Source organism: Sus scrofa, chromosome 14 (genome assembly GCF_054392235.1).
Source record: "Sus scrofa isolate SSC_HxYL_T2T_F1_AM1 chromosome 14, Sscrofa_HxYL_maternal_Yorkshire_Landrace_v2.0, whole genome shotgun sequence".
Lineage (NCBI taxonomy): Eukaryota > Metazoa > Chordata > Mammalia > Artiodactyla > Suidae > Sus > Sus scrofa.
In genome coordinates, this window is record NC_139396.1 from 77623333 (window position 1) to 77647814 (window position 24482).

The following is a 24482-nucleotide window of genomic DNA, read 5'->3' on the forward strand; positions in this document are numbered from 1 at the left end:
TTCCCTTGCAGAGCTGTCTGGTATGACCCCATCTACTACCCAACTTCATGGCAGTTGGATCCAACGGAAGGGCCAAATCGAGAGAGGAGGCGTTTACAGAGATGTTACTTAACTATTCCCAATAAGTATCTCCTTAGAGATAGACAAAAATCAGAAGGTAATAGTGGCGTCTTGACTCAACACATAAATATAGCGGATAACTATGGTCATTACACAAAGATAATAATGTACTTTTTTCCTCAACAGATGTTGTCAAACCACCACTCTCTTACCTATTTGAAGACAAAACTCATTCTTCTTTCTCTTCTACTGTAAAAGACAAAGCTGCAAGTGAATCAATAAGGTAAATTTGAATCCATAAAATGTTTTCTCTCTTTTTGAAGATGTTAACGACTTTAATAGTCTATTTTAGTGCTTATGGTATGTTTATTTTAGATAATGCTGTGGTTTTAGGAAAGATCCTAAACATGGTTCAGGAGAAGACAAAGTTGAATGGCTAAAATCCAGAAAGAACAGACATTGTTGCTCAGAAGGATTCACTGGACTTCAGTCATCATGCTCTGGGCCTTGTTTGCATACATATATTTCTATCCTTGATTTTTCTAACAGCGCTGTGAAATAAATAGATAGCACTACTGCTGGCATCCATAAGAGGCAATGTGATTAAAGTTTCAAATTCTAGTTCCATAAGTTTGTCTTCAAAGTCTATGAGTCTGTTTCTGTTCTGCAAATAAGTTCATTTATGGTTACCAAAGGGGACAGGTTCGGGGCAGGGGTTGGGGGGTGGGGATGGACTGGGGTTTTGGGATTGGCGCTTATGCACACTGAGGTATATGGAACGATTGGCCAATGGGGACCTGCTATACAGCACAGGGAATTCTACCCCATATTCTGTGATAATCTATATGGGAAAAGAAACTGAAAAAGAATGGGGAAAAAATAATTTTAGTTCCTCCTCTTACTAGCTATCTGATCTTAGCCTCTCCATCTGTTTCCTTATCTGTTACATGAGGAAGGTAAATAATACCCAAGGTGTCATAGCACCATTGAGTATTAAATGGGTCACTGTGTGGTAACTATTGATGGCATTATCCTTATTGTTGTGGTGGAGGTTGTTTTCATGCCCATTTTATAGATAAAAAACTGAGACTCAGAAAACAAGTGACTCAAGTGGAGCAGCTTTTCTGACTCTAAATCCCCCTTTTTCCCTAGAATGCTAGGCTTCTTTCCTGTGTTTGAAGTATTGGAGGCATGTACCAATGTTTGCTTATTAACTGGAAAATGCAAAATATTGCTATCTCTTTTAAATACCTGAGTCCCTGTATTCTGCATAAGGGTGTAGGGATTATTCACCATTTTTTCTAAAAGTTTCCGTTATTTTCTCCTCTGTTATAATGTCAAAAAGTGAGATAATATTTTCATGTGTATTTCAACAAAACATTTTAGGCTTTTAAAACTCTAGTCTGCTTTGCAGCAGTCTTCTTCTAGATAAGCTTTAGCTTTGACTCTCTGATCAAAACACTTAATCATAGCAGTATTAAATATGTTTTGACAGGGTGAATCGAAGATGTATCAGCGTTGCACCATCTAGAGAGACAGCTGGTGAACTGTTATTAGGTACGTCACATTTTGAAGATTTTTTTTACATGTATTCACCCTGCCTATTTTATTCTTAGGTACTTTGTAGCATCGTTTTGACACACTGCCATTTAAATGAGATAAACTTTCTTTAACATCATATAGGTTATTTTGCCTTAATATTGTCTGTAATGTATATGTGACTCATGAACGTGAAGAAATGACAGTCTTATTTTCTGAAAAGCACATCATTTTAATTTTTGCAAAGTTGACTTTCTTCATGAGTATACATTTTTATATTTAATCATTCCTTTGATTATATATCCATTCTTATTTTTAAAGTAAAGAATTATTAGTATACTTACAAGCCTACTCTTTTAACAGATGTCCTAAGCATAAGAAATATATCCACGTTGAGATTGTTCATAATTTTATATTCTTTATTGCACTTCTGAGACAAAGGCTAAGACTGTCGATCCATGGTTAGTTACATTTGGTGAGAAATTTTTTCCTAAGATACACAGAAATAGTTATACCACTTGGTCTCTATTCCCTTAAAGAACCAATTTGTATGCTCTGAGCCAGTTGTTCTCAAAGTGCAGTCCCCAAATCAGGAGTGTCAGCATCACAAGGGAACTTCTAAGAAATGCACATTCTCAAGCCCCACCCCAGACCTATTGACTCTGAAGATCTTTGAGTGGGCGGAGCAGTCTGTGTTTTTATGAACCCTGCAGCGATTCTGATGCACTATCACACTTGAGAGTCACTGCAGCAGACTAAAGCTGTGTAGCCTCGAAGGCCTGCTATGCGGAGCTTCCAACTTGCCAGAGTTGAGCCCATGGTCACAGGGATGGAGATAGTGCCCTTTTCGGAGCCAGCTGTGCCAGTGCCGAGGGTGAACCACACACAGTGCAGAGCCCCAGGGAGGTTCCTACCATTCGGATACGTGATGTAGGGACATGCATTGACAAACTAAAGCCTATCAAGCAGGAGAAATTGGGGGACTACCTTTTAAGGCCTATTCTGTCCTGTTGAGTGTTTAAGGTAGAAAATTTGATTTATAACTTGACTTCAGTTAATGCATGACAAAATAAAGGAAAATAATATGCTAGTAATATAAGAAGAGTGTTGGTGATAATAAATAGCTAAATTTTTTTAGTACTAACTGTGACACTGTGAATGAACATTTTACATGTATTCTAATTTAATTCCCACAGTAACCCTATGAAATAGAGTCCTCTCCTTACCCCCTTCTTTTTTATAAGGAAACTAAAACACGGGGAGGTTAAGCAACTTGCCCAAGATCTCAGGAATGCTATTAAAAATTATTTATTGTGTCTTAGGCACTGTTTCTGGGCTCTGGGATTCAAATTCCGTCCAACTGACTCCAGAGGCATGCTATAACCGTATAAGGTCATAGTGTACATGCATTTTTAAATTCATAGCCAATTATTTTCTGCAGGTAAATGTGGAATGTATTTTGTGGAAGACAACGCTTCTGATACAGTTGAAAGTTCCGTGAGTAGAGTCTTAAGTTTGCACTTACATAAATCTAGGCAAGTTCCAAAAATGTATAAATTTAATACAACCAGAGAGCAGTTAGAACTATTAGAGTTCATTTTTTGCCACACTATGTGTAAATTTGTCTGAATTCCAGTTTTTTTTAAAGATCATTCTAAAAAGAAGACTATGCCGTGCCCTCTGGCTCCTGATCTGCATCTCACAGCAGTTGGTGTTATGAGTCAAAATCTGAAGTGCTCCTGGTGTTTCAGTTTATGTCCACTCTTCCTCATTACTGTCCTCAGTAGCAACAAACCACCTGCCACTCCCAGTTTACCATCAAGTACCTTTGCCCTCCAAAAGGAAAATGTCGTATAATTGTTAGAGTAATTTAAGTAATCCTCATATTCATGTAGCTTAGTAATCATACTTGTTCTTCTAGAAATACTGATAACAATCAGAAAATAAGAAAAAAGACTTTCTTTAACTTTTTAAAAATTAAATTATAGTTGCTTTACAGTGTTGTGCTCATTTCTGCTCTACAGCAAAGTGACTTAGTTATACATGTATATGCATTCTTATTTTTACGTATATATTCCTTTCCATTATGGTCTATCCCAGGAGACTGGATGTAGCAACCAAGGAATTTAATAGTTGATACATGAAGCAGCTTTTTTTCTGAGTCCAACAGATGACATTTTCCACCTTTGAAACTAAGAATGCCCTTGTTTGTTAGTAGATTGAAGAATCTTTCCTTTCTCTGTACTTTCGTACCATTTGTTCTTACTTGTTGTATGAAATTTCCTGTCTTGCATTTTAAAAGTGTGCAGGTGCTTCATGCCTCCTTTCTACCATAGGTAGATTTGGTTCATGCAGAGCACCTTGCTTGTAGATGCCTAATTAATGTGTGTTATACTGAATGTATGTTGAATGTTGAAGCTAAACAGGGAGGAATCTAGTTTTAAGAATGAGAATATAGAGTTCCCATCATGACGCAGCAGAAACAAATCTGACTAGGAACCATGAGGTTGCTGGTTCGATCCCTGGCCTTGCTCAGTAGGTTAAGGATCTGGCGTTACTGTGAGCTGCGGTGTAGGTTGCAGACATGGCTCAGATCTGATCACCTGCCACGCTCAGTAGGTTAAGGATCTGGTGTTGCTGTGGCTGTGGTGTAGGCCGACAGCTGTAGCTCCAATTCGACCCCTAGCCTGGGAACCTCCATATGCCATGAATGCGGCCCTAAAAAGCAAAAAGCAAAAAAAAAAAAAAAAAAAAAAAAAGAATGAGAGTACTCTATTTTCATCAAAATTATTTTCTTTGTAATAGATATCCTGCCTTATAAAATTAGTTGGGACCCAGCATAATAGTGAAACATATGTGGAGCAGGCCAAAATGCCACTTCCACTGCTGTTTTTCAAATTTCTTTTTAACTCCTGGAGATTTCATTTCCATTACTTTCTTGAAAGCTCAGCTATACATTTAAAAGAATATTTGCTTAGGGAAAGAAATCAGCTTGGAAAGTCTATATACAGTATGCTTCCAACTAAATGACATTCTGGAAAAGGGAAGACAATGAGGCATTAAAAAGATCAGTGGCTGCCAAATGGAGCACAAGGGAGTTTTAGAGCAGTGAACTATTCTGTATGATACTGTAATGGTGGATACATGTCTTAAACATGTGTCACAACCCATTGAACTGTACAACACCAAGATTAACTGTGGGCTTTAGTTAGGAGTACTGGATTCAGTATTTTATCTTCAATTGTAAGAAATGCACCACGTGAGTAGAAGATGTTCACAGTAGGGAAGCTGAGTGGGGAGAGACTACACATGGGAACTCTGAACTATCAGCTCAGTTTTATAAATGGCAACTGCCCTGAGAAATACAGTCTATTAAAAACCTTTAGACAAAAAAAAAAATAAAAACCTTTAGGAGTTCCCGTCGTGGCGCAGTGGTTAACGAATCCAACTAGGAACCATGAGGTTGCGGGTTCGGTCCCTGCCCTTGCTCAGTGGGTTAACGATCCGGCGTTGCCGTGAGCTGTGGTGTAGGTTGCAGACGCGGCTCGGATCCTGCGTTGCTGTGGCTCTGGCGTAGGCCGGTGGCTACAGCTCCGATTCGACCCCTAGCCTGGGAACCTCCATATGCCGCAAGAGCGGCCTAAGAAATGGCAAAAAAAAAGACAAAAAAAAAATAAATAAATAAAAACCTTTAGGAGTTCCCGTCGTGGCTCAGTGGTTAACAAATCCAACTAGGAACCATGAGGTTTTGGGTTCGATCCCTGGCCTTGCTCAGTGGGTTAAGGATCCGGCATTGCCGTGAGCTGTGGTGTAGGTCGCAGACGTGGCTCGGATCTGGTGTTGCTGTGGCTCTGGCGTAGGCCAGTGGCTACAGCTCCGATTCAACCCCTAGCCTGGGAACCTCCATATGCCGCAGGAGCGGCCCAAAGAAATAGCAAAAGACAAAAAAAAAAAAAAAAAAAAAAAAAAAAAAAAAAACCCTTTAAATTAAGTCTATTGATTTAATTTTCTTTCTTAGGTTTTATCCAGCATTTTGAAGTGTTTAGTAGGAGGAGGATTTTCAGAGAGTCTTATCTGCCATTTTACCACAAAAGGAAGACTTTTGCATTTTGAAATTTTTTTTAAATCTGAAATTAAAATGATTATTTATATTTTTATGTAAAGCAAGTACTTTCATGTATCTCTTTTGTCTTTAGAGCCTTCAGGGAGAATTGGAACCAGCATCATTTTCCTGGACATATGAAGAAATTAAGGAAGTTCACAAACGTTGGTGGCAGTTGAGAGATAATGCTGTAGAAATTTTTTTAACAAATGGCAGAACACTGCTGTTAGCATTTGACAACACCAAGGTAAATTTACCTTTATTAATAGATATACTTGTTCAAAGTGATCATGGGATCAGTGTAACTACACTCAACTGATGAAATGAAGTTTTAGCTTGCTTAAACTTTAACTGTCTCTGAACTCAAGTAAATATTGCCGTATTTCTTAGACCTAAATAAAATAAACCCTTGGTTATATTAGGATTATTTATTTATTTGCTTGTTTGGCTTTTTAGGACCCCACTCACGGCATATGGAAGTTCCCAGGCTAGGGATCTAATCAGAGCTACAGCTGCCAGCCTACACCACAGTCACAGCAACGCCAGATCCGAGCTGTGTCTGTGACCTACACCACAGCTCATGGCAACGCTGGATCTCTGACCCACTGAGCGAGGCCGGGGATCAAACCCGCATCCTCATGGATACTAGTCAGATTCATTTCCACTGAGCCACAACAGGAACTCCCATATTAGGATTATTTTTGTATTCCAAAACTGTTCAATTCTGATTCCCCAAGAATGACCATATATGATAAAAGTAAATGAATAAATAACCAACCTGAAAGTAGTTTAACCTTGACAGTAGATGCCATTGCTGACCCATCTTTTTTGACTGCCACATCCCATCAGATGCTCTTTGCTGGCCCCTGTAGAAAACCTCTTGGGAGAAATTGTGTGTGCTTGTGTCCTGCAGGACCCCCTCCATTTCTCTTTTGAAATGCTCCAGTCAGTTTTCCCGCCATGGCTCAGTGGTTAAGGAGCCAGACTAGCATTCATGAGGACACGGGTTCCATCCCTGGCCTTGCTCAGTGGGTTAAGGATCCCGAGTTGCTGTGGCTGTGGTGTAGGCTGGCAGCTGCGGCTCCAATTCGACCCCTAGCCTGGGAACCTCCATATGCCACAGGTGCAGCCCTAAAAAAAATCTGAAATGCTCCAGTCAGATTTCCTTCTCACTACTCCACCTGTACCTTCCCTGTTAACACCACTAGTGAGCTCCATGTTGCCAAACCCTGTAGTCATATGTCTTAGTCTTCCTCTCACTTGACTCACCAGTAGCATTTGACACAAATGATTATTCACTTTCTTTCTTTAAGAAGGTGGCCGGGGCGGGGGGAGCCCCTTCCTCACCAGCCTCTGAGCTATCACCTTCTTAGTTCTTTTACCTCACCAGCCACTCCTTCCCAGTCTTGTTTGCAAATGCTTCCTCTGGGGGTCTCAAGGCTCATTCTTCAGACCTCTCTCCTCTCATCCTGAATACTATCTGAATTACAACAACTTACAAAGTTACCCTACTACCCAAACCTCTCTTCCAGATGTCACACTCAGATATTTAAGTTTCTACTTGACCTCTCCACTTGAAAGTCTGATTGGCATTTCAAATTTAATATTTTACAAAACCGGACTTCTCATCTTCCCTCTAAAATGTCTTTGCAGTTTTCCCCATCTCAATAAATGACAACTCTGATCTTTCTGATTGCCCAGGCTGAAAGCCTTGAGATTATCCTTGGCCTCTTATTCTTTCATCCCTCACATCTACTGTCAGTAAGTTGTCTCTCTCTCTCTCTCTCTCTTTTTTTTTTTTTCTTACAGCTATACCCACAACATATGGAAGTTCCCAGGCTAGAGCTGCTGCTGCCAGCCTACACCACAGCCACTGCAAAGTGGGATCCGAGCCATATCTGCAACCTACACCAAAGCACAACACCAGATCTTTAACCCACTAAGTGGGCCAGGGACAAACCCATGGATACTATTTGGGTTCATTACTGCTGAGCCACAGTGGGAACTCCTGTCAGTAAGTTCTGCTGGCTCTCTTTTCAGGATGCATCCAATATCTGTCCACTTCCACTGCTATCATCGTGGTCTAAGCCACTGTCATCTCTTGCTTAAGTCATTACAGTTGCCTCCTAACTGGCCTCCCTGCTTCTGTCTCCCTCTTTCCCCCTAGCTTTTTTTGGGGGGTAGGGAAGGCTGCCCTGTGTCATATGGAGTTCCTAGGCCAGGGGGCAGGGATCAGACCCTATACTGCAGCTGAGGCAATGCCAGATCCTATAACCCACTGTGCCGGGCTGGGGATCCTGCATCCTGGCACTGCAGAGGTGGATGCCTCTGGTCTCGTTGCACCACAGCAGGAACTCCCATACTCCCTCTTCTTTCAGGCTATTCTCAACACGGTAGCCAAAGTATGTCTGATCATGCCATTCCTCTGCTCAAAGTCTCCGATCACTTTCTGTGTCACTTCATTAAAACACAGGACCTGACAGTGTTGAATAACTGGGTACTTCCTTATCTCTCTGACCTTATCTTCTACCATTCTGTCCTTCACACACTCTATCTGCGGAGACCTCCTTTTCCTAATATACAGGCACAGTGCTGCCTCAGGTCCTTTGCACTTACTGCTGCCTGGAATGCTTTTCCTCTTAGAATCCTATGTGATTCATTCTCTTTCTTCAGATTCCCTGATCAGATGTCTTCTTTGCAGAGAGAATTCCCTGACTACTCTGAATAAATAGCAACCCCTCTCTCCCTTCTTCTCCAGTATCACTTATCTCCTTTACCTTGCTCTGTTTTTCATTAGCACCTAGTGTCATCCAACAGTGTCTCCCCAATAGAATGTAAGAACTTTGCTAAATGCTACACTTTTAGCACCGGGAACATGTACAGGTGTTCAATAAATATTTGTTGAATGAATAAATGTTTCCTTTTTCTTGCAGAGTTTAGAATGCAAACTGACAGAAATTCTCTTCCACCAATCTTAGCTTTAGCAGTTGTCAGTCTTCAGGTTTAGACTACAGGTTTAGGTTTTTTTTGTTTTTATTTTTGTTTTCCCTTTGAACTGATTATTTTTTTAATTGTGGTTAAAAAAAAATACATAACTGTTGCTGTCTTAACCATTTCCAAGCACACACACGTTCTTGTGACACAGACCTCCAGTTTAGGTTCCTTAAATACCTATCATCTTGCCTGTTTTATAGCTAAGCTCATTCTTCTCATTCACTTTCTCTGATTGTCCACATCTGTGGCTCTTCTTCCTATGCTTGAAGCATATATACATTTAAGAGGGGTACTTCAAATTTGTTCTTAGCAAAGGCTTGGCTCATCTGTTTTTTTCCACTTATTACCAATTATCATTTACTTACTTTATAAGAAATCAGAGTATCCTTATTCTGTGACAGAACTTTCATGAATCTCTTTTTAAAAAAGGGTTTATATATTAGTTTTCAATCCATAGTGAAAATCAAGTATCCCGTTTTATATAGGATTTTTTTCATTCTCATGAAATAAGCATTATTACCCCCATATTATAAATATGATAATTACAGCACAAAAGGTGTAAGCAAGAAAAAAGACCAGATCTAATTCAGAAAACCCTGCTCTTCTGCTACATCATGTTGCATTTATTTAAAGATTTTCTTTTTCCTTTTATTGATTTTCTTCCTTAGGTTCTGTATATAAGTGGCTTTTCTATATAAATTTCTTCTTAATTTCTCATTAGCTGATTTCTCTAGCAGCAGAACATAGTGGTTAAGAGCCACAAGCAAATGAACATAACAAAAGAAAAACAAACTCATAGCAATAGAGAACAAACTAGTGGTTACCAGTGGGGAGAAGGAGCAGGAAGGGGCACAGTAAGACTAGGGGATTAGGAAGTACCAGCTACTATGTATAAAATAAAAAAGTGACAAGGATATATTGTACAGCACAGAAATATAGCTAATATTTTATAACAACTTTAAATTGAGTACAATTTATAAAAATAGTGAATCACTATATTATACACCTAAAACTAATATAATATTGCAAATCAGCTCTACTTCAGTGAGTAAATACAGATAGCCCAACTTTTGGAGGAAAACCTGGATTTGAATCTCCGTTCTCCACAAGTTAATGTTATTTGGCAAAAAGTATTGGGGGCGGGGGGTAGGGGCCTGCACCTGTGGCATATGGAAGTTCCCAGGCCAGGGATCCCATCCAGCTGCAGCTGTGACCTACCTCATAGCTGGGGCAATGCCAGATCCTTAACCTACTGCACCACAGCAGAGACTCCCCCAAAAAGTATTTTCTTGGAGGACTTGAGATTAGTAACATACCTGTAATATCATGGATTCTTTGGAGGAAAGTGTTGAGCCTAAAAATAAAATCTGGGCTTTTTTTTCCTCCTTCCTTTGTAGGTTCGTGATGATGTGTACCACAGTATACTAACAAACAACCTCCCTAACCTGCTGGAATATGGCAATATCACTGCTCTGACAAATTTATGGTATACTGGACAAATTACTAATTTTGAATATTTGACTCACTTAAACAAACATGCTGGCCGATCCTTCAATGATCTCATGCAGTATCCAGTGTTCCCGTTTATACTCGCTGACTATGTTAGTGAGACCCTTGACCTCAGTGATCCATCAGTCTACAGGTAACTAAAGACATCATCTCCTTTGGGTTTGCAGTGTGATTTCATTAAAGTTCTTATCATGAGAATTTTCAAACATGCATAAAAATAGAAAGAATGTATAATGAATGGCCGACTCAATTAATATGAAGATGTTTGCTGAACTTGCATCATCGTTTTTCTTTTTAAGACAAATCACACACATCTTTTATGTCACTCATATGTCCCTTAGTACACATCTCTCAAGAAAAAGAACATTTTCTTATATAACATCAGTGTCATTATCATATCTAAGAAAATAAACAATAATTTCATGGTATCATCTAATATCCAGTCCATTTTCAAATGTCCCTGATTACATCAGAGATGTCTTTCTATAGTTGATGTGCTTCAGTCCTATCACCTTTGGTTGCTTTGTCTCTAAAGACATACATCTAGAACAGCTCTTATTTTTGTGTATGTTTCTCTTTCTTTCTTCCTACCATTAACTTATTAAAAAAAAACAAAAAACAGATCATTTATCTTATAGGATGTCCCCCATTCCACATTAGCATTCAGCTTTTTCCTCGAGCCTCTGTATTTCCTGGAGATTGGAAATTAGCTCTAAAGGCTTGCTTAGATTCAGATTCAACTTTTTTTGTCCAGGATCCTCTAGAGGTGGTGGCATGAGCAGTAGGGGTGGGAGGAGGGGCAGGTGACATCCCATTCTAATGATGCACAGGCTGATCCTTAGGTTCACTGGCTTCAGCCTCTCATTGAACTCGTTTCTTCCATTGATGGTTATTACTTGAGTCTATTATTTCACTAGGAGTCACAGGATAGTGATTGCCTATTCTCTCATTTCTTCTACATGTATTGGAAGAAAACATATGAGATGAGCCTGGGATATATTTGATTGTGTCAGAGAGCAAGGAAATTAATATAGTCTTATCAAAAGGACTCAGGAGCCATGTTTGCTCACCCATGTTCATTGCAGTATTATTCTCAGTAACCAGGAGGTGGAGGCAGCCCAGGTGTCTGCCCATGGATGAATGCATGAGGAAATGTGGTACACACATACAGTGGAATATTACTCAGCCTTAGGAGGAAGCAATATCCTGTCACATGCATGAACCTTGGGGACATTCCACTAAATGGACTAAGCCAGCCACAAGGAGACAAACTCTGTGTGATCCCACTTCCATGAGTTCTCTAGGGTGGTCAGCCTCATAGAGACACAAAGCAGAATGATGGTTGGGTGGAGGGGATATGGGGAGTGGTTGCTCAGTAGGTGAGAGTTTCAGTTTTACAAAATGAAAAAGTTTTAAAGATTTATTGTGTGACAATGTTCTGAACTAAGTACTTGAGGAAGGTTAGGATAGTAAGTTTTGTCATGTGTGTTTTTTACCACATTTACAAAAAAATGAAGGACTTAGGAGCCAACTTGAAGTGGCTCTCACTGCCACGGATAGTATAGTCTGAGCATCAAAAAGAATAATGCCTACAATTAATTAAAACACATTTAATTAAAATACTTAAGTTAGTAATATATTTTAAAGGCCCCCAAAACAGAGCAAAACCAAATTCATTGGTTTTTTTCATTCATTGTTGGATAGAGCAAGAATTCCTTACTTTTGAAATTTGGTAACTAAGAAAAAGAGTTAAAATTTTATCCTTCCTTTTCCTGAATGAGTTGCATTTAAAATAGCCCTGGTTGACAAGAGAAGATTCTGTTTATTTTCAAATAACATTTTCTGATTCTTATCAAATAGACAAGAGCCGAAGTGTTGGCAAGGATAAGGAGAAAAGGGATCCTATGCACTGTTGGTGAGATGTAAATTGGTGCAGTCACTATGGAAAATAATATAGAGGTCCCTCAGAAACTAAAAATAGAACTATCATATGATCTGTCCTTCTACTTCTGGATATTGAACCAAAGAAAATGAAAACCCTAACCAGAAAAGATATCTACTGCAGCATTATTTATAGTAGCCAAGATATGGAAACAACCTAAGTGTCTCTCTGTGGATGAGTAGATAAAGAAGATGCGCCAGTCCCCGCCCCCCACACACAGGAATACTATTTAGCCATAAAAAAGAATGAACTCTTGTGACAATGTGGATGGACCTTAAGGGCACTATGCTGAGTGAAACATGTCAGACAAAGACAAATACTATACAAATAAGTATGATCTCATGTGGAATCTAAAAATAAAAACGAACAAAAAACAAGCTCATTGATACAGAGAACAGATTGGTGGTTGCCAGAAGCATAGGGTTGGGGAGAGGTGGCAAAATAGGTAAGAGAGAGTCAAAATATACAAACTTCCAGTTATAAAATAAATAAGTCATGGGAATGTAATGTACATCATGGTGACTGTGGATAATAATACTGTAGTACATATTTGAAAGTTGCTAAGAGAATAAAAAATTTTTTCTTGTCTTTTTTTTGGGGGGGGTGTCTTTTTGCCTTTTCTGGGGCTGCTCCCGCGGCATGTAGAGATTCCCAGGCTAGGGGTCTAATCGGAGCTGTAGCCACTGGCCTATGCCTGAGCCATAGCAATGAGGGATCCGAGCCACATCTGCAATCTATACCACAGCTCATGGCAACGCCAGATCCTTAACCCACTGAGCAAGGTCAGGGATGGAACCCGCAACCTCATGGTTCCTAGTCAGATTTGTTAACCACTGCACCATGTCAGGAACTCCAGTAAATTTTAAAAGTTCTCATCACAACAAAAAAAAAATTGTAAATATGTGTGGTGATGGACGTTAACTAGACTTACTGTGGTAATCATTTTGCAATATCAGTTATATAAATATCAAGTCATTATGTTGGACACTTGAAACTGATATAATGTTATATGTCAGCTACACGTCAATTTAAAAAATTCCCTATTTAGTTTAAAGAAAAAGTGACTGCAAATATACTACTTAGTATGTTAGAATATTTTAATTATAAATGCTGACTAGTAGGCCCAGTTCAGACGGTTTTTAAGAAATCAGGTTCAGTTTAATGTATTTGTCAATTTTAAAAGGAGCAAATGGCATATTACTTTTAGATGTGTTTATACACTGCTAATATACTTTTAAATTTATACGCTACTGCTACAAAGAGATACATTGGACAGTATATAAGCAAAGAACTCTTCAAAACGTGCATATTCTGTTTTAGCAGTCTAACTTCTAGGACTTTTTTCTTAGGAAATATTTAAGTATATATGCTCTATCATAAAGGTTACCCTGGAAGTGAGCTTGGGGTGGGGGTGGGGGGTCGGTTCATCACAGATGGCAGTACCTGGCACAATAAGCAAAGATTTAGCCATAAGGATAGTCCTCACATCACTTATTAAAGTAGCTAAATTTTAGAAACAATCTAAATGCCCAATACTAAGTTTGAGTAAATTGTACTGTGTTGCAGCCATTAAAAATGATACTGTAGGTATATTATGGGGTCAGGAGGAGATGTATTGTTAACAGCCTTGTGGTTGACTTTTGATTTACTCTTTGTGCTCATCAGTAACTTCTGATTTTCCAGCCACAATAATATTACTTGTGTTCAAAAACCCTGTTTACACTGTCTAGAAGAAATGCATGTCACGATCTGAAACATGATTTCTCCTACATTGAGATGTGAATTTTAACTATTTTCTGAAACTTTTTACTGTTTAACAAAGTGTTTAAGATTATAAAAGTGTTAAAGACAAAATTAATGTGTTTACTTCACTAATTTTAATATCCCTGGGAAAATAATTTTCCCCCAAAATAGATACATCAGCATCTGGCTATTCAGACCTGGTTTGACTTAATGAAATTTGAGTAAATTTTGATGTTGACCTAGTTATGATGCCAGAGGTTGAAACTCCAGGTGGCCCATCCTGGCGCTGGTGAATCTTCCCTCCATCACTGGACTTTGTTCTCTTGCTCGCTCATGTGCTTACAGAGATGCTGCTTGACTCCGTAGCTTGTGAAAGTGGAGATTCATCCTTGAGTTGCCCTGCCTCCCAGATGCAGTATGAACCCCAGCACAGACCGTGCACACATTTTCTACACCAGGCACCTGCTGTCCCTCTATCCACACATCAGATACCAAAATGTGTATTTCAGAACTTGCTCTCCAAATCTCAGCGTGGTCATTTTTTGTACTGTTTAGGGCCATACCTGCGGCATATGGAAGTTCCCAGGCTAGGGGTTGAATCCCTAGCCTGGAAACTTCCGGATCCTTAATCCACTGAGCAAGGCCAGGGATCAAACCCACATCCTTATAGATACTAGTTGGGTTTTTAACCTGCTGAGCCACAACGGGAACTCCTCAGCATGGTCATTTTAAGCAGGTATTGTTTCTTCAGTTTTCTCTAACTAACTTAATAATTACATAATGCCTACTCGTGATCTTATTTCCTCTCCAAACTGCCCTTCATTCTTCATTGCCTAACTGAGTGTAGACTCTGGAAATGGAGACAGGAAATGCCAGGCCTTGGTAGGAGGCCACTGCCATGGGCAGCATCGGTTATGATTTGGAGGAAGGAGAGGAAGGAGAGGGGAGGGAGGAGAGCAGCAGTTCTTCTTGTGTAGGTTACTCCTAAGTCACAAGTTCTTAGTACCAGTGTGCATCTTTTTAGAAAAATTCTATCTTTATAGTTGATGAAACCGTAATTGTGAATGGCGACTTTTGGTTGCAAAGCAACATGTAAAAGCACTGAACCAAAGGCCGAGTGCTTTGTTGATCACTTATTTACTTGCAGACATCTAGGCTGCTTTAATCCTGACAGTATCAACATACTTCCTAATGTTTTCCATCATCTCTTCCTCTGTAGAAATCTCTCTAAGCCCATAGCTGTGCAGTATAAAGAAAAAGAAGATCGTTATGTGGACACATACAAGGTAGGTTTAGTTTTTCCTCATGTATTTTGACAAGTGAAAACTGGATTTTTGTTTTATAGGCTTGTGTTTTACCTGATTTTAAATTTATAGTATTTTTCTGTTTCCAACTTCCTTGTACTTTAATAGACAACTGGAAATCATTATATGATTTTAAATATTATTCTGTCTTGATTCTCTGAAAACAGAAAAGGAAATACACTTATTGTGTAAGTTAGAATCTCATAATCCATTGTTATATGCATGTGTGTGTGTGTATGTATGTGTGTGTGTGTATATATATATAGTGTATATATATATATATATATATATATAATAGTCCTTATAAAAATCACAAAGTTTTCCAAAGACCTGCTATTTATATCCCCTGGTGTTATATATAACAATATCAATAAATTTATAATGTACCATAGTCTCTTATTATTCATATTTGGCAAAGTATGCCTTGGTTTATTAACCAAAAATACCAGATTTTAAAGTTTAAAAATAGAAATTAATGACCCCATTCTGTGAAATTAATATTAATGGAATCCTTTTGGAAGTTCAAAAAAAATCCTTCATTATATGTTGCATTCTCCACAACAGTATCAAGACAGGAACAGCTGAAGCAGTTTTCTCATATTCACCACATCCTTATGTCAGAGTTCCAGAAAGATCTCTCTAAACATCTCATAACTGTCACTGCCTGATTCTTCTCAGTTGCAAATGGAAGAGTGCTATGGGGATCAAGTGACTCCAGAAGATTCATTGCCACTGGGTTTTGTTATTAGAGACAGACAGAAGCTGTAGGGGATGAGAATAGTGACAGACATTAAAAGTTTGGTTGAGCTTCCTACTCTATAATGGGAAGAGAGGAATAGCTGAAAAATCACCAAATTATCTTTTATTTCTTTATAACTCCACTGCAAAACAGCTATAAAATGTTATGTTGAAGAATCCCAATAATGTAATGCAGGTTTTACCTCTCTATTGCATTCCCACTGCTATAAAAGCATTTCTCTAAAGAACACAGCCTTGCATCCTGAAACCCTCTTCGAATGCAGACATCTCTAGTGAGTGGCAGCTCTTATTTATCGAGCATCTGATCAGTTTAGACATTATGAGCTCTTCGCTGGGAGCCAGAGGGCTGGGACACAGGGTGCAGAACAGGTGGGCCTTCTCTGAGGAAATGAGAGGATAAACAGGCTGCCTGTGAGATGCTTCTTGATTTTTCTGGCCCCAGTGTGGCACCAAGGAGGCGACTGAGGTCCAGACACAAGTGGGAGGGAGGAAAGCTGTGGAGGATGGCCTCCAAGGGGAGGTAGAGAAGAATGGAAAAGACAATGGGCAAGCCTTCCCCAGCCTTGCCTGGAGCTCACTGTGGCACATTTGGTCCCCATGCCCTCCAGTACCTGGAAGAGGAATACCGCAAAGGAGCCAGGGAGGATGACCCCATGCCTCCAGTGCAGCCCTACCACTACGGCTCCCACTACTCCAACAGCGGCACCGTGCTGCACTTCCTGGTCAGGATGCCTCCCTTCACGAAGATGTTCTTAGCCTATCAAGGTAAGGACTGCTGGGTAACAGTCATGGGGCAGAGCCTCTCAAAACTAATCAGACCACAGGAAAAAGAATTCTTCTTATTCCCTCAGCAGATTTCTCTTCAAGAAACCCACAGGAAGCCAGGTCATCTCACTAACGTCTCTGATTTTAGCTTCAAACTGAACAGGTCTAGGTTTTAAAAAAGCAGTTCACTTTCTTGAAAAGTAAGATGTAATGTCCATAGCATAAAGTGTACCCTTTTTACCCTTTTAAAACACATGCAATTTTTTTGTCAGTGTTCAACTTAATAATTATTTCAGATCACTTAAGTTCCCTTTGGGCCCTAAAGGAGAATATGTTGTGGTTAAATTATAAGTAGGTGGTTGTAGAAGAGCCACGCTGCCACCTTCACCAGAGAACTTTCTCATTAGTAGTAATCTCCCGCAGCGTGTTCAGTGGCAGCCTGCAGGCCTGAGGGGGACCTAGACAGAGGGGAACATACTGCTTTGTATGCAGGTAGGGACACCCTCAACCTCACCCTCACCTGTTCTCACCTGTTCCAGTGAGAACCCTGCTATTAGGCCTCCAGTTGTTCCTCCCGGCGCCCAGAATCCTTTGTGGAATCACTATCCATTCATTCATTCAACCCTTCTTGAACTTCTTTATATAGTTGTACTCAAATGCAGCCTCCTGGAGGAATGAATTTTGTATTCTCTCGACTACTTGGTCTCGACATGGCTTTCTTAGATTTGTCCCCCTGAAAGCACACAAAACAAACATTCCAGATGACAGCTGTTCAAATATTTCAAGATGACTGCCCTGCCCCCTTCTCTTCTTACTCTTGTTTATCCCCAAGCTAATTATCCTTAGTTAATTTGGCACCTGTGTGCAAGACCTTATCCCAGCTGCTGCAAGGAATACAAAAATAACTAAGACAACTTAGTAAAGAATTTGAAAGCTAATATTTCAGCCTTGTTTGCTCTGGTTTCCAAACCTGTCAGTGTTCTCATCTTTCTGGACATGTTCTGATGTTTTAATGCCCTTATTAAAAAAGTGGCAGTCAAAATGAGGAAAAATATTTCAGATGTGGTGTGAGACAACACAGTGTATAACAGAACTGTTCCTGCCCTCCATTTCTTTTAATATAGCTCAAGAATCTATTAATATTTAACTCCTAATCAACCATTATTCTAGACCTTCTTCATTGTGTATTTAAGAATGATAACAAAACAAAGTAAGGACTACATCAGTCCCCATTCAGTTTCACCTGGTTAATTTGAAAACAATCTGTGTTGGCTTTTTTAATTTATTTCTAGATTTCTGGTTGAGTCCAGGGTTTCTCACCTTGGCACTCTTGTCACTCTGAGCTACATAATTTTTTTGTCACTGGGACTGTCCTGTGCTTTACAGGATGTTTTGCAGCATCCCTGGCCTCTACCCTCTAGATGCCAGTGGCAGCCCCCTACCCAGCTGCCAAATGTCCCCTGGGGGACAGAAGTGCTAGGTTAACAACTCCTAGTTGAGTACATACATGGTCCAGATAATAGGAGTTTGTAGTGTTACTTTTTTTCGAAGAAACTATAGCAAATTTCAAAGTCTAATTAGAGACCTCGGTGTGCTCCTCTTGCTCCCTGGTTCTGTGGACTCTGCTCCAGATGCTGTGGCTCCATCATGGCCTTACACAATTGCCTTGAACTTTCCTGGATTCCACTTAGGTTAATAGCTTTTTCTCCTGATCGAGTTAATAAATATTTCTTTAAGTAGCCCTCCCTACTTTCTGAGAAAAAAAAAGAAATATTTATAAACCTCATTTCTTCTCAGATTTTATTTAGTGGCCAGCCAGTGCTAACTCAGAAAAATAGATGAGAATGCAATAGAAGGTAATAGAAAATATTGCTCAGCAGAACAGGTCAGGCTTGGGGAAGATTTAGTGTATCTTTTAAAAATCATGCCTTGCTCGATGCTAAAATTGGTCTTTGACAGTCTCCAGATGAAAAGACATGTTCAAATGTCAGCAAGTCCAGAGGAGTTTTAGATGGTACAGTGTGGTTCCTATGTGGCATCTATACTGCTGACATCCCAGGTCTCTGCTTTTATGAAACCTTCCTTCTACTTGGTCTGACAGATAGTTAAACAAATAAGTGACATAAATGTATCTAGTTATATGTACTATGAAAGCATAATACAGATTCAAATAATATAATGATTCTCAAATTACTTAGAGAAATATTTATTTGCAAGAACATGAATAACCTCTTTTATACTATGGACAAACAAAATGAACATCATTGTAGTCTTTCTGAAGTAATAAAAGTGGGTTAATTATAACAAGTTTCTAATGGAATCAAGTCTTTGTGTCTTAAGTATGTTATTTGTATTTCTTTTTAGATCAAAGTTTTGACATTCCAGACAGAACTTTTCATTCTACAAATACAACTTGGCGCCTCTCATCTTTTGAGTCCATGACTGATGTGAAAGAACTTATCCCAGAGTTTTTTTATCTTCCAGAATTCTTAGTTAACCGTGAAGGTATAACAGTAAATCATTTCTACTTTAAATTTGTGAAAGTTTGTACTTATTTTTTAATTTTACAAAAATAAAAATAGCTTTTGTAAGTTCTAAAATTTTAGTTCCCAAATAAGAGAAATACCTTTACTTAAATATATAATTTTATTTCCAAGTGAGCTTGAGGATTTTAAATATTTTCAAGGATGAGGTATATTTAGACAACTGTAAATTTTATCTCTTAAAAATATTTGTAAACATATATTTTAATTTTATTATAGAAATCACTTTATTTTCTCTGGTTGCAAGTTATGATATGCTGATTATAAAAAAAAATGAGTCATGAATTTTTTAAAGCGCAATGGAGAAATTAACCAAAATCTCAGTGATTTGGTGAGAAATGACCAAGTTAGAAATAAAGCCTTCTAGCTAGAATCATCTAATAATGAAAAGAGATGCTAGAAACATAAAACCAGGTTTTCTGTGTTGCCAGTGACCAACAGTCTTGGTGAATCTTACCTGTTCTTTAATGTAAGATTAGCCCTTAAAAACTATCTTTGGGTCATTTTCCTACATTACTTAATTTCATGTTTTTTGTGACCTTTAGAAATATATGAAATTGAGAATTGTATCTTTAGAGAAGTTAATGTTGGACAAATTACTTTAGAATTTTTTCCTATACTAACTGGCCTCTCTGGAATTATTTAGAAAATCCTTAATAAATCTGTGCTGCTAATTCCCCAGAGCATACTTCATAATGTTGCCAAGTGAGAAATGCTTCAGTGAAATACCAGCACCTGCAGTGGCTTTCAGTTTGGGACTCATTTGAATCTACTTTTGTTTCTCTGTCCATGGCTTCTCATATGTATGTTCCAATTATCTATGGCTGCATAACAAATAACCCAATACTTAGTGACTCAAATAACATTAAATGTATTATCCATCAGGGTTTTGCGCATCAGAAATTCAGTAACAGTTTTTGTGGTTCGGGGTCGGGGTCTCTCGTGCAGTGACACTGAGATGGGCTGGGGAACAGAGCAGCTGTGGGCCAGCAGCCACCTCTCTTCACGTAGTGTCAGTGGTTTTCCACATGGTTCCTCCATGTGGACTAGTGTGGACTTCCTCACACATGGTAGCCTGGCACATCCTCCTGGGCAATTCAGGGTTCCAAAGGCAAGTGTCCCAAGAGAGATGAGCAAGAGCTACATGGCCTTTTCCAACGTAACCTTGGAGGGCACGTGGCAACACTTCCACTGCATCTGTTGGGAAGTAGTCACAAGTGCCTGCCCACATTCACAAGCAAGGAGCATAGACTTTGCCACTTCATGCGGGTGCGGGGCAGGGAGGATTCTAGAAAAGCATGCAAGACAGCACGTGTTGTAGAGGCCATTTTTGGAAAATATAACTTGCCATCTCCTCTGAGCATTCCTGTAGGCCTCTCAGTGTACTCAGTCATCCACTCTGGTGGGGAGTGTCCACGTCTGTGATGTGTACCCGGAGCTCCTGAAAGTTGGTACTGGTTTGAGTTCATAGAGACTCCCTGCTGCCCAGCCCCTCCCCAGCCCAGCCCGTAGATGCCTCATCACTGCTATTCCATCAGTACATCTCTGCTGCTGCCCAGAAGCTCCCCACAGAGAGTCCATCCATCCTAACAGTCAGGCTCCCTGCTCTGTCTGATGACTACTGGGCTTTTTGAGGTGCCCCTACCCCAAGCCTGTGTTAGTTTTGTATGAGCCCTTGGTTTATCCTTCTGTTTTCACAAGATCAAGAAGTAGACAGCAACTTAATTTTATATGGAGCATAATCATCTTTTAAGAGATCCTTTTAAATTTGTATTCTCTTATGGTGTTCGGATATTCCATCCATAAAAGTTAGCACACACACACACACCAAATAACCTTTCCATTCAAAGGTAACATTTCCTTTAGGACAGTTTTTTTAAAAGAAATACTTCTGAGATTTTTGTTTACACTAGCAGGCTAATGAGACAATTAGATAACACCTTATTTGCATCACAGAAGAACCCTCTTATTCAATATGTTAGTATAATTTCGTTGTCCACAGGAATGCTTAATGGAAGTGAAATCAGAACAGACTTATGAATTTGCCATAAAATTAATAGACTAAGTTCATTCTAGGAATGCATATACTTTGTATTCATTGAGTTTTTTTAAACTACAGAATGCTAATATATACTACATATAAATAGCCTTACATTTATTATAATGTTAACACCAGTAAGTCTAAAATGCTTATACAAAAGCCTTCACTTTATTTTAATCAAGTTCACAATTGAATAGATATTTTCACACCTAAGGCATTTGAAGATTTGATAACTGGAAAATCAGAATTAGCAGGCATTGATTTTCTACTTTTTTCCAATATGATATAAAATGGTAAAAGAGTCGAGTTCAGTTTGGACAGCATCAATCCGTGTAGCTCTGTGAGTAGGTACGTCAGCAGGTGAGCAGTGGTGACACTGTGCTCCTTGCTGCCCCTTTTCCTGGTGTAGCACACAGTGAACTCTTAGGATCTGCCCCGTGGGCCAAAGGAAGCATGCTCTGGGGGAGATAATCACTGACACTAATCTTCTCTTTTAGGCTTCGATTTTGGCGTGCGGCAGAATGGTGAACGGGTCAATCACGTCAACCTCCCACCGTGGGCACGAAACGATCCTCGTCTTTTTATCCTCATCCATCGACAGGCTCTAGAGTCTGACTATGTGTCCCAGAACATCTGTCAGTGGATTGACTTGGTGTTTGGGTATAAGCAAAAAGGGAAGGCTTCTGTTCAAGCCATCAACGTTTTTCATCCTGCTGTAAGTACTCCTTGTGCAAGTCTGCATTTATATAAGGTGGGACCTGAACATTTAAAGCTTAGACTGCTTTACAATACCCAAGTTATCAAAGAGAATTGGCAGTGACACTAGACTTGCCCAAGATTTTTCAGCTTTTGTATTTCACTTCTTTAAAAAGTACTAAGGTAGTGTCTGTCGGGGGGTTCCCCAAGACCACCCCCAGGTTGGAGGAGGACTTAAGAATTCAGTGTATAGTTTTATTTACAGCTAAGGTTTATTACAGTGAAGGACACAAAGCAAAATCAACAAAAAGAAAAGATACATGGGGCAAAGCTGGAGGCAGCCAGGCACAAGCCTCCAAGAGACTTCTCCCAGTGACTCACAAAGCCCTCACTCACCTCTGCCAGCAGCAAACTGTGACAACATGTGTGACACTGTTCACCAGGGATGCTCCTTAGGGGCTCAGTGCTGGGTTATTATTGAGCACCGGTTGTGTAGGCACCTTCTCTCGTGCATGTCCAGGCTCCCAGAGGAGAGCAGGTGTTCAGTATAAACCACGTTGTTTGCACAGACAGTCTGGGCACAGTGAGTTCCTCTTAACAGGTAGAGAAGGTGGGAACTCTCCTAGAGAACACCTGAGACCTGCCCTGTTAACTCTTCTGCACACTAATATACATCTTCTCTTTGTAAATGGAGTCATTTTTCTCTATTGCACAAACAGTATTTGTGCCTAAGATACAGACTGCAGAAGGAAGAAATTTCAAAATCAACTTTGATATCATCATCCAGGGATGAATATCAAAACCACCTTCTAGACTTTTTTATACATGTATTTCACCCCATTTATTGAATAATATTAATACTACTTATTATTCCAAAGTATGGCTATCCAGTCACTTATTTTAACCAGTCTGCTACTGTTGGATATTTAGTTAGTATTTGCTTTCTATTAAAAGTAATATTTTTGAGGGTCTTTAGGTACATCTTTACTTCTTTGAGATGAATTCCTAGAAGTAAAATTGTTACACTTTAGCGTGTATTTTTTAATGTAGTGGTTTACCTTTTTAAAATATATAAATATTTTAAATATAAAATATATAAATAACCAGGAAGCAAATGAAAAGGTGCTGCATTTTCAGTCATCAGGGAGCTGCAGACTGAAACCACAGTAAACTATACTTTGTGTCCTAGAGAATGACTCAGAGTATGTCCTAGAGAATGACTCAGAGTAAAAAGACTAACAATTCCAGGTATTAGGTAGATGGAATATGACTCAACAATAAAAAGGAATGGATTACAAATACATGTAGCAACATGGATGAATCTCCAGAGCATTTTATGCTGAATTAAGCCTTATGCAAGAGTACACTCTATGAATCCCCTCCATTTCTGTGAAATACAAGAACAAGGAAAATTAATCTCTTAGTGATATGTCAGAATGATGGTTGCCTGTGGAGAGGAGGGTTCTGACTGAAGAAGGGTACCAGGGAGCTTTCCTGGTTGATGGAAATGCCCTGTACCTTCATTTGCATCATGCTTGCATTGGTGGTACTTTAAAAATCTGTAGTGTTTTACTGTATGTAAAATATACCTCTGTAAAAATATATATAAGTTTTTTGGAGTTCCCGTCGTGCGCAGTGGTTAATGAATCCGACTAGGAACCAGGAGCTTGCGGGTTCGGTCCCTGCCCTTGCTCAGTGGGTTAACGATCCGGCGTTGCCGTGAGCTGTGGTGTAGGTTGCAGACGCGGCTCGGATCCTGCGTTGCTGTGGCTCTGGCGTAGGCCGGTGGCTACAGCTCCGATTCAACCCCTAGCCTGGGAACCTCCATATGCTGCGGGAGCGGCCCAAGAAATAGCACAACAACAACAACAAAAGACAAAAGACAAAAAAAAAAAAATGTATCTGGAACCTAATCAAAACTAAAATGATTGTACGACCTCACATTGGTCAGAATGGCCATCATTAATAAGTCTACAAATAACAAATACTGGAAAGTGTGTGGAGAAAAGTGAACCCTCCTATACTGTTAGTGGGAATGTAAATTGGTACAGCCACTATGGAAGATATTATGGAGGTACCTCAGAAAACTAAATATAGAACTACCATAGGGACCCATCAATCGTACTCCTGGCCATATATCCAGACAAAACTATAATTCAAAGGGATACATGCACTCTTATATTCATAGCAGCACTCTTCACAATAGCCAAGACATGGAAACAACTTAAATGTCCATCAATAGATCAATGGATTAAGAAAATGTGGTACATATACACAGTGGAATATTATTCATCCATAAAAAGAACAAAGTAATATCATTTGTAGCAGCATGGATGCAACTGATTCTTGTACTAAGTGAAGTCAGAAAGAGAGAGACAAATACCATATATCATTTATATGTGGAATCTGAAATGTGGCACAAATGAACCTATCTACAGAACAGAAACAGACTCACAGGCATAGAGAACAGACTTGTGGTTACCAA

The 24482-nt window shown here is 39.3% G+C and overlaps 1 protein-coding gene across 6 annotated transcripts in view; it reads left to right on the forward strand.

Annotated features, from left to right (window-relative positions):
• LYST (lysosomal trafficking regulator) overlaps positions 1-24482 on the forward strand; it is a 200495-nt gene that overhangs the window by 144417 nt on the left and 31596 nt on the right. For all 6 annotated transcript variants that reach the window (XM_021073151.2, XM_084996832.1, XM_021073152.2 and 3 more), the window contains 10 exons: positions 12-157; positions 247-343; positions 1556-1617; positions 3041-3096; positions 5796-5948; positions 10093-10337; positions 15109-15175; positions 16561-16717; positions 19082-19222; positions 21799-22016. In XM_021073151.2, coding sequence (XP_020928810.2) covers positions 12-157; positions 247-343; positions 1556-1617; positions 3041-3096; positions 5796-5948; positions 10093-10337; positions 15109-15175; positions 16561-16717; positions 19082-19222; positions 21799-22016 — 1342 coding nt within the window. The remainder of the gene's footprint in view (positions 1-11; positions 158-246; positions 344-1555; positions 1618-3040; positions 3097-5795; positions 5949-10092; positions 10338-15108; positions 15176-16560; positions 16718-19081; positions 19223-21798; positions 22017-24482) is intronic.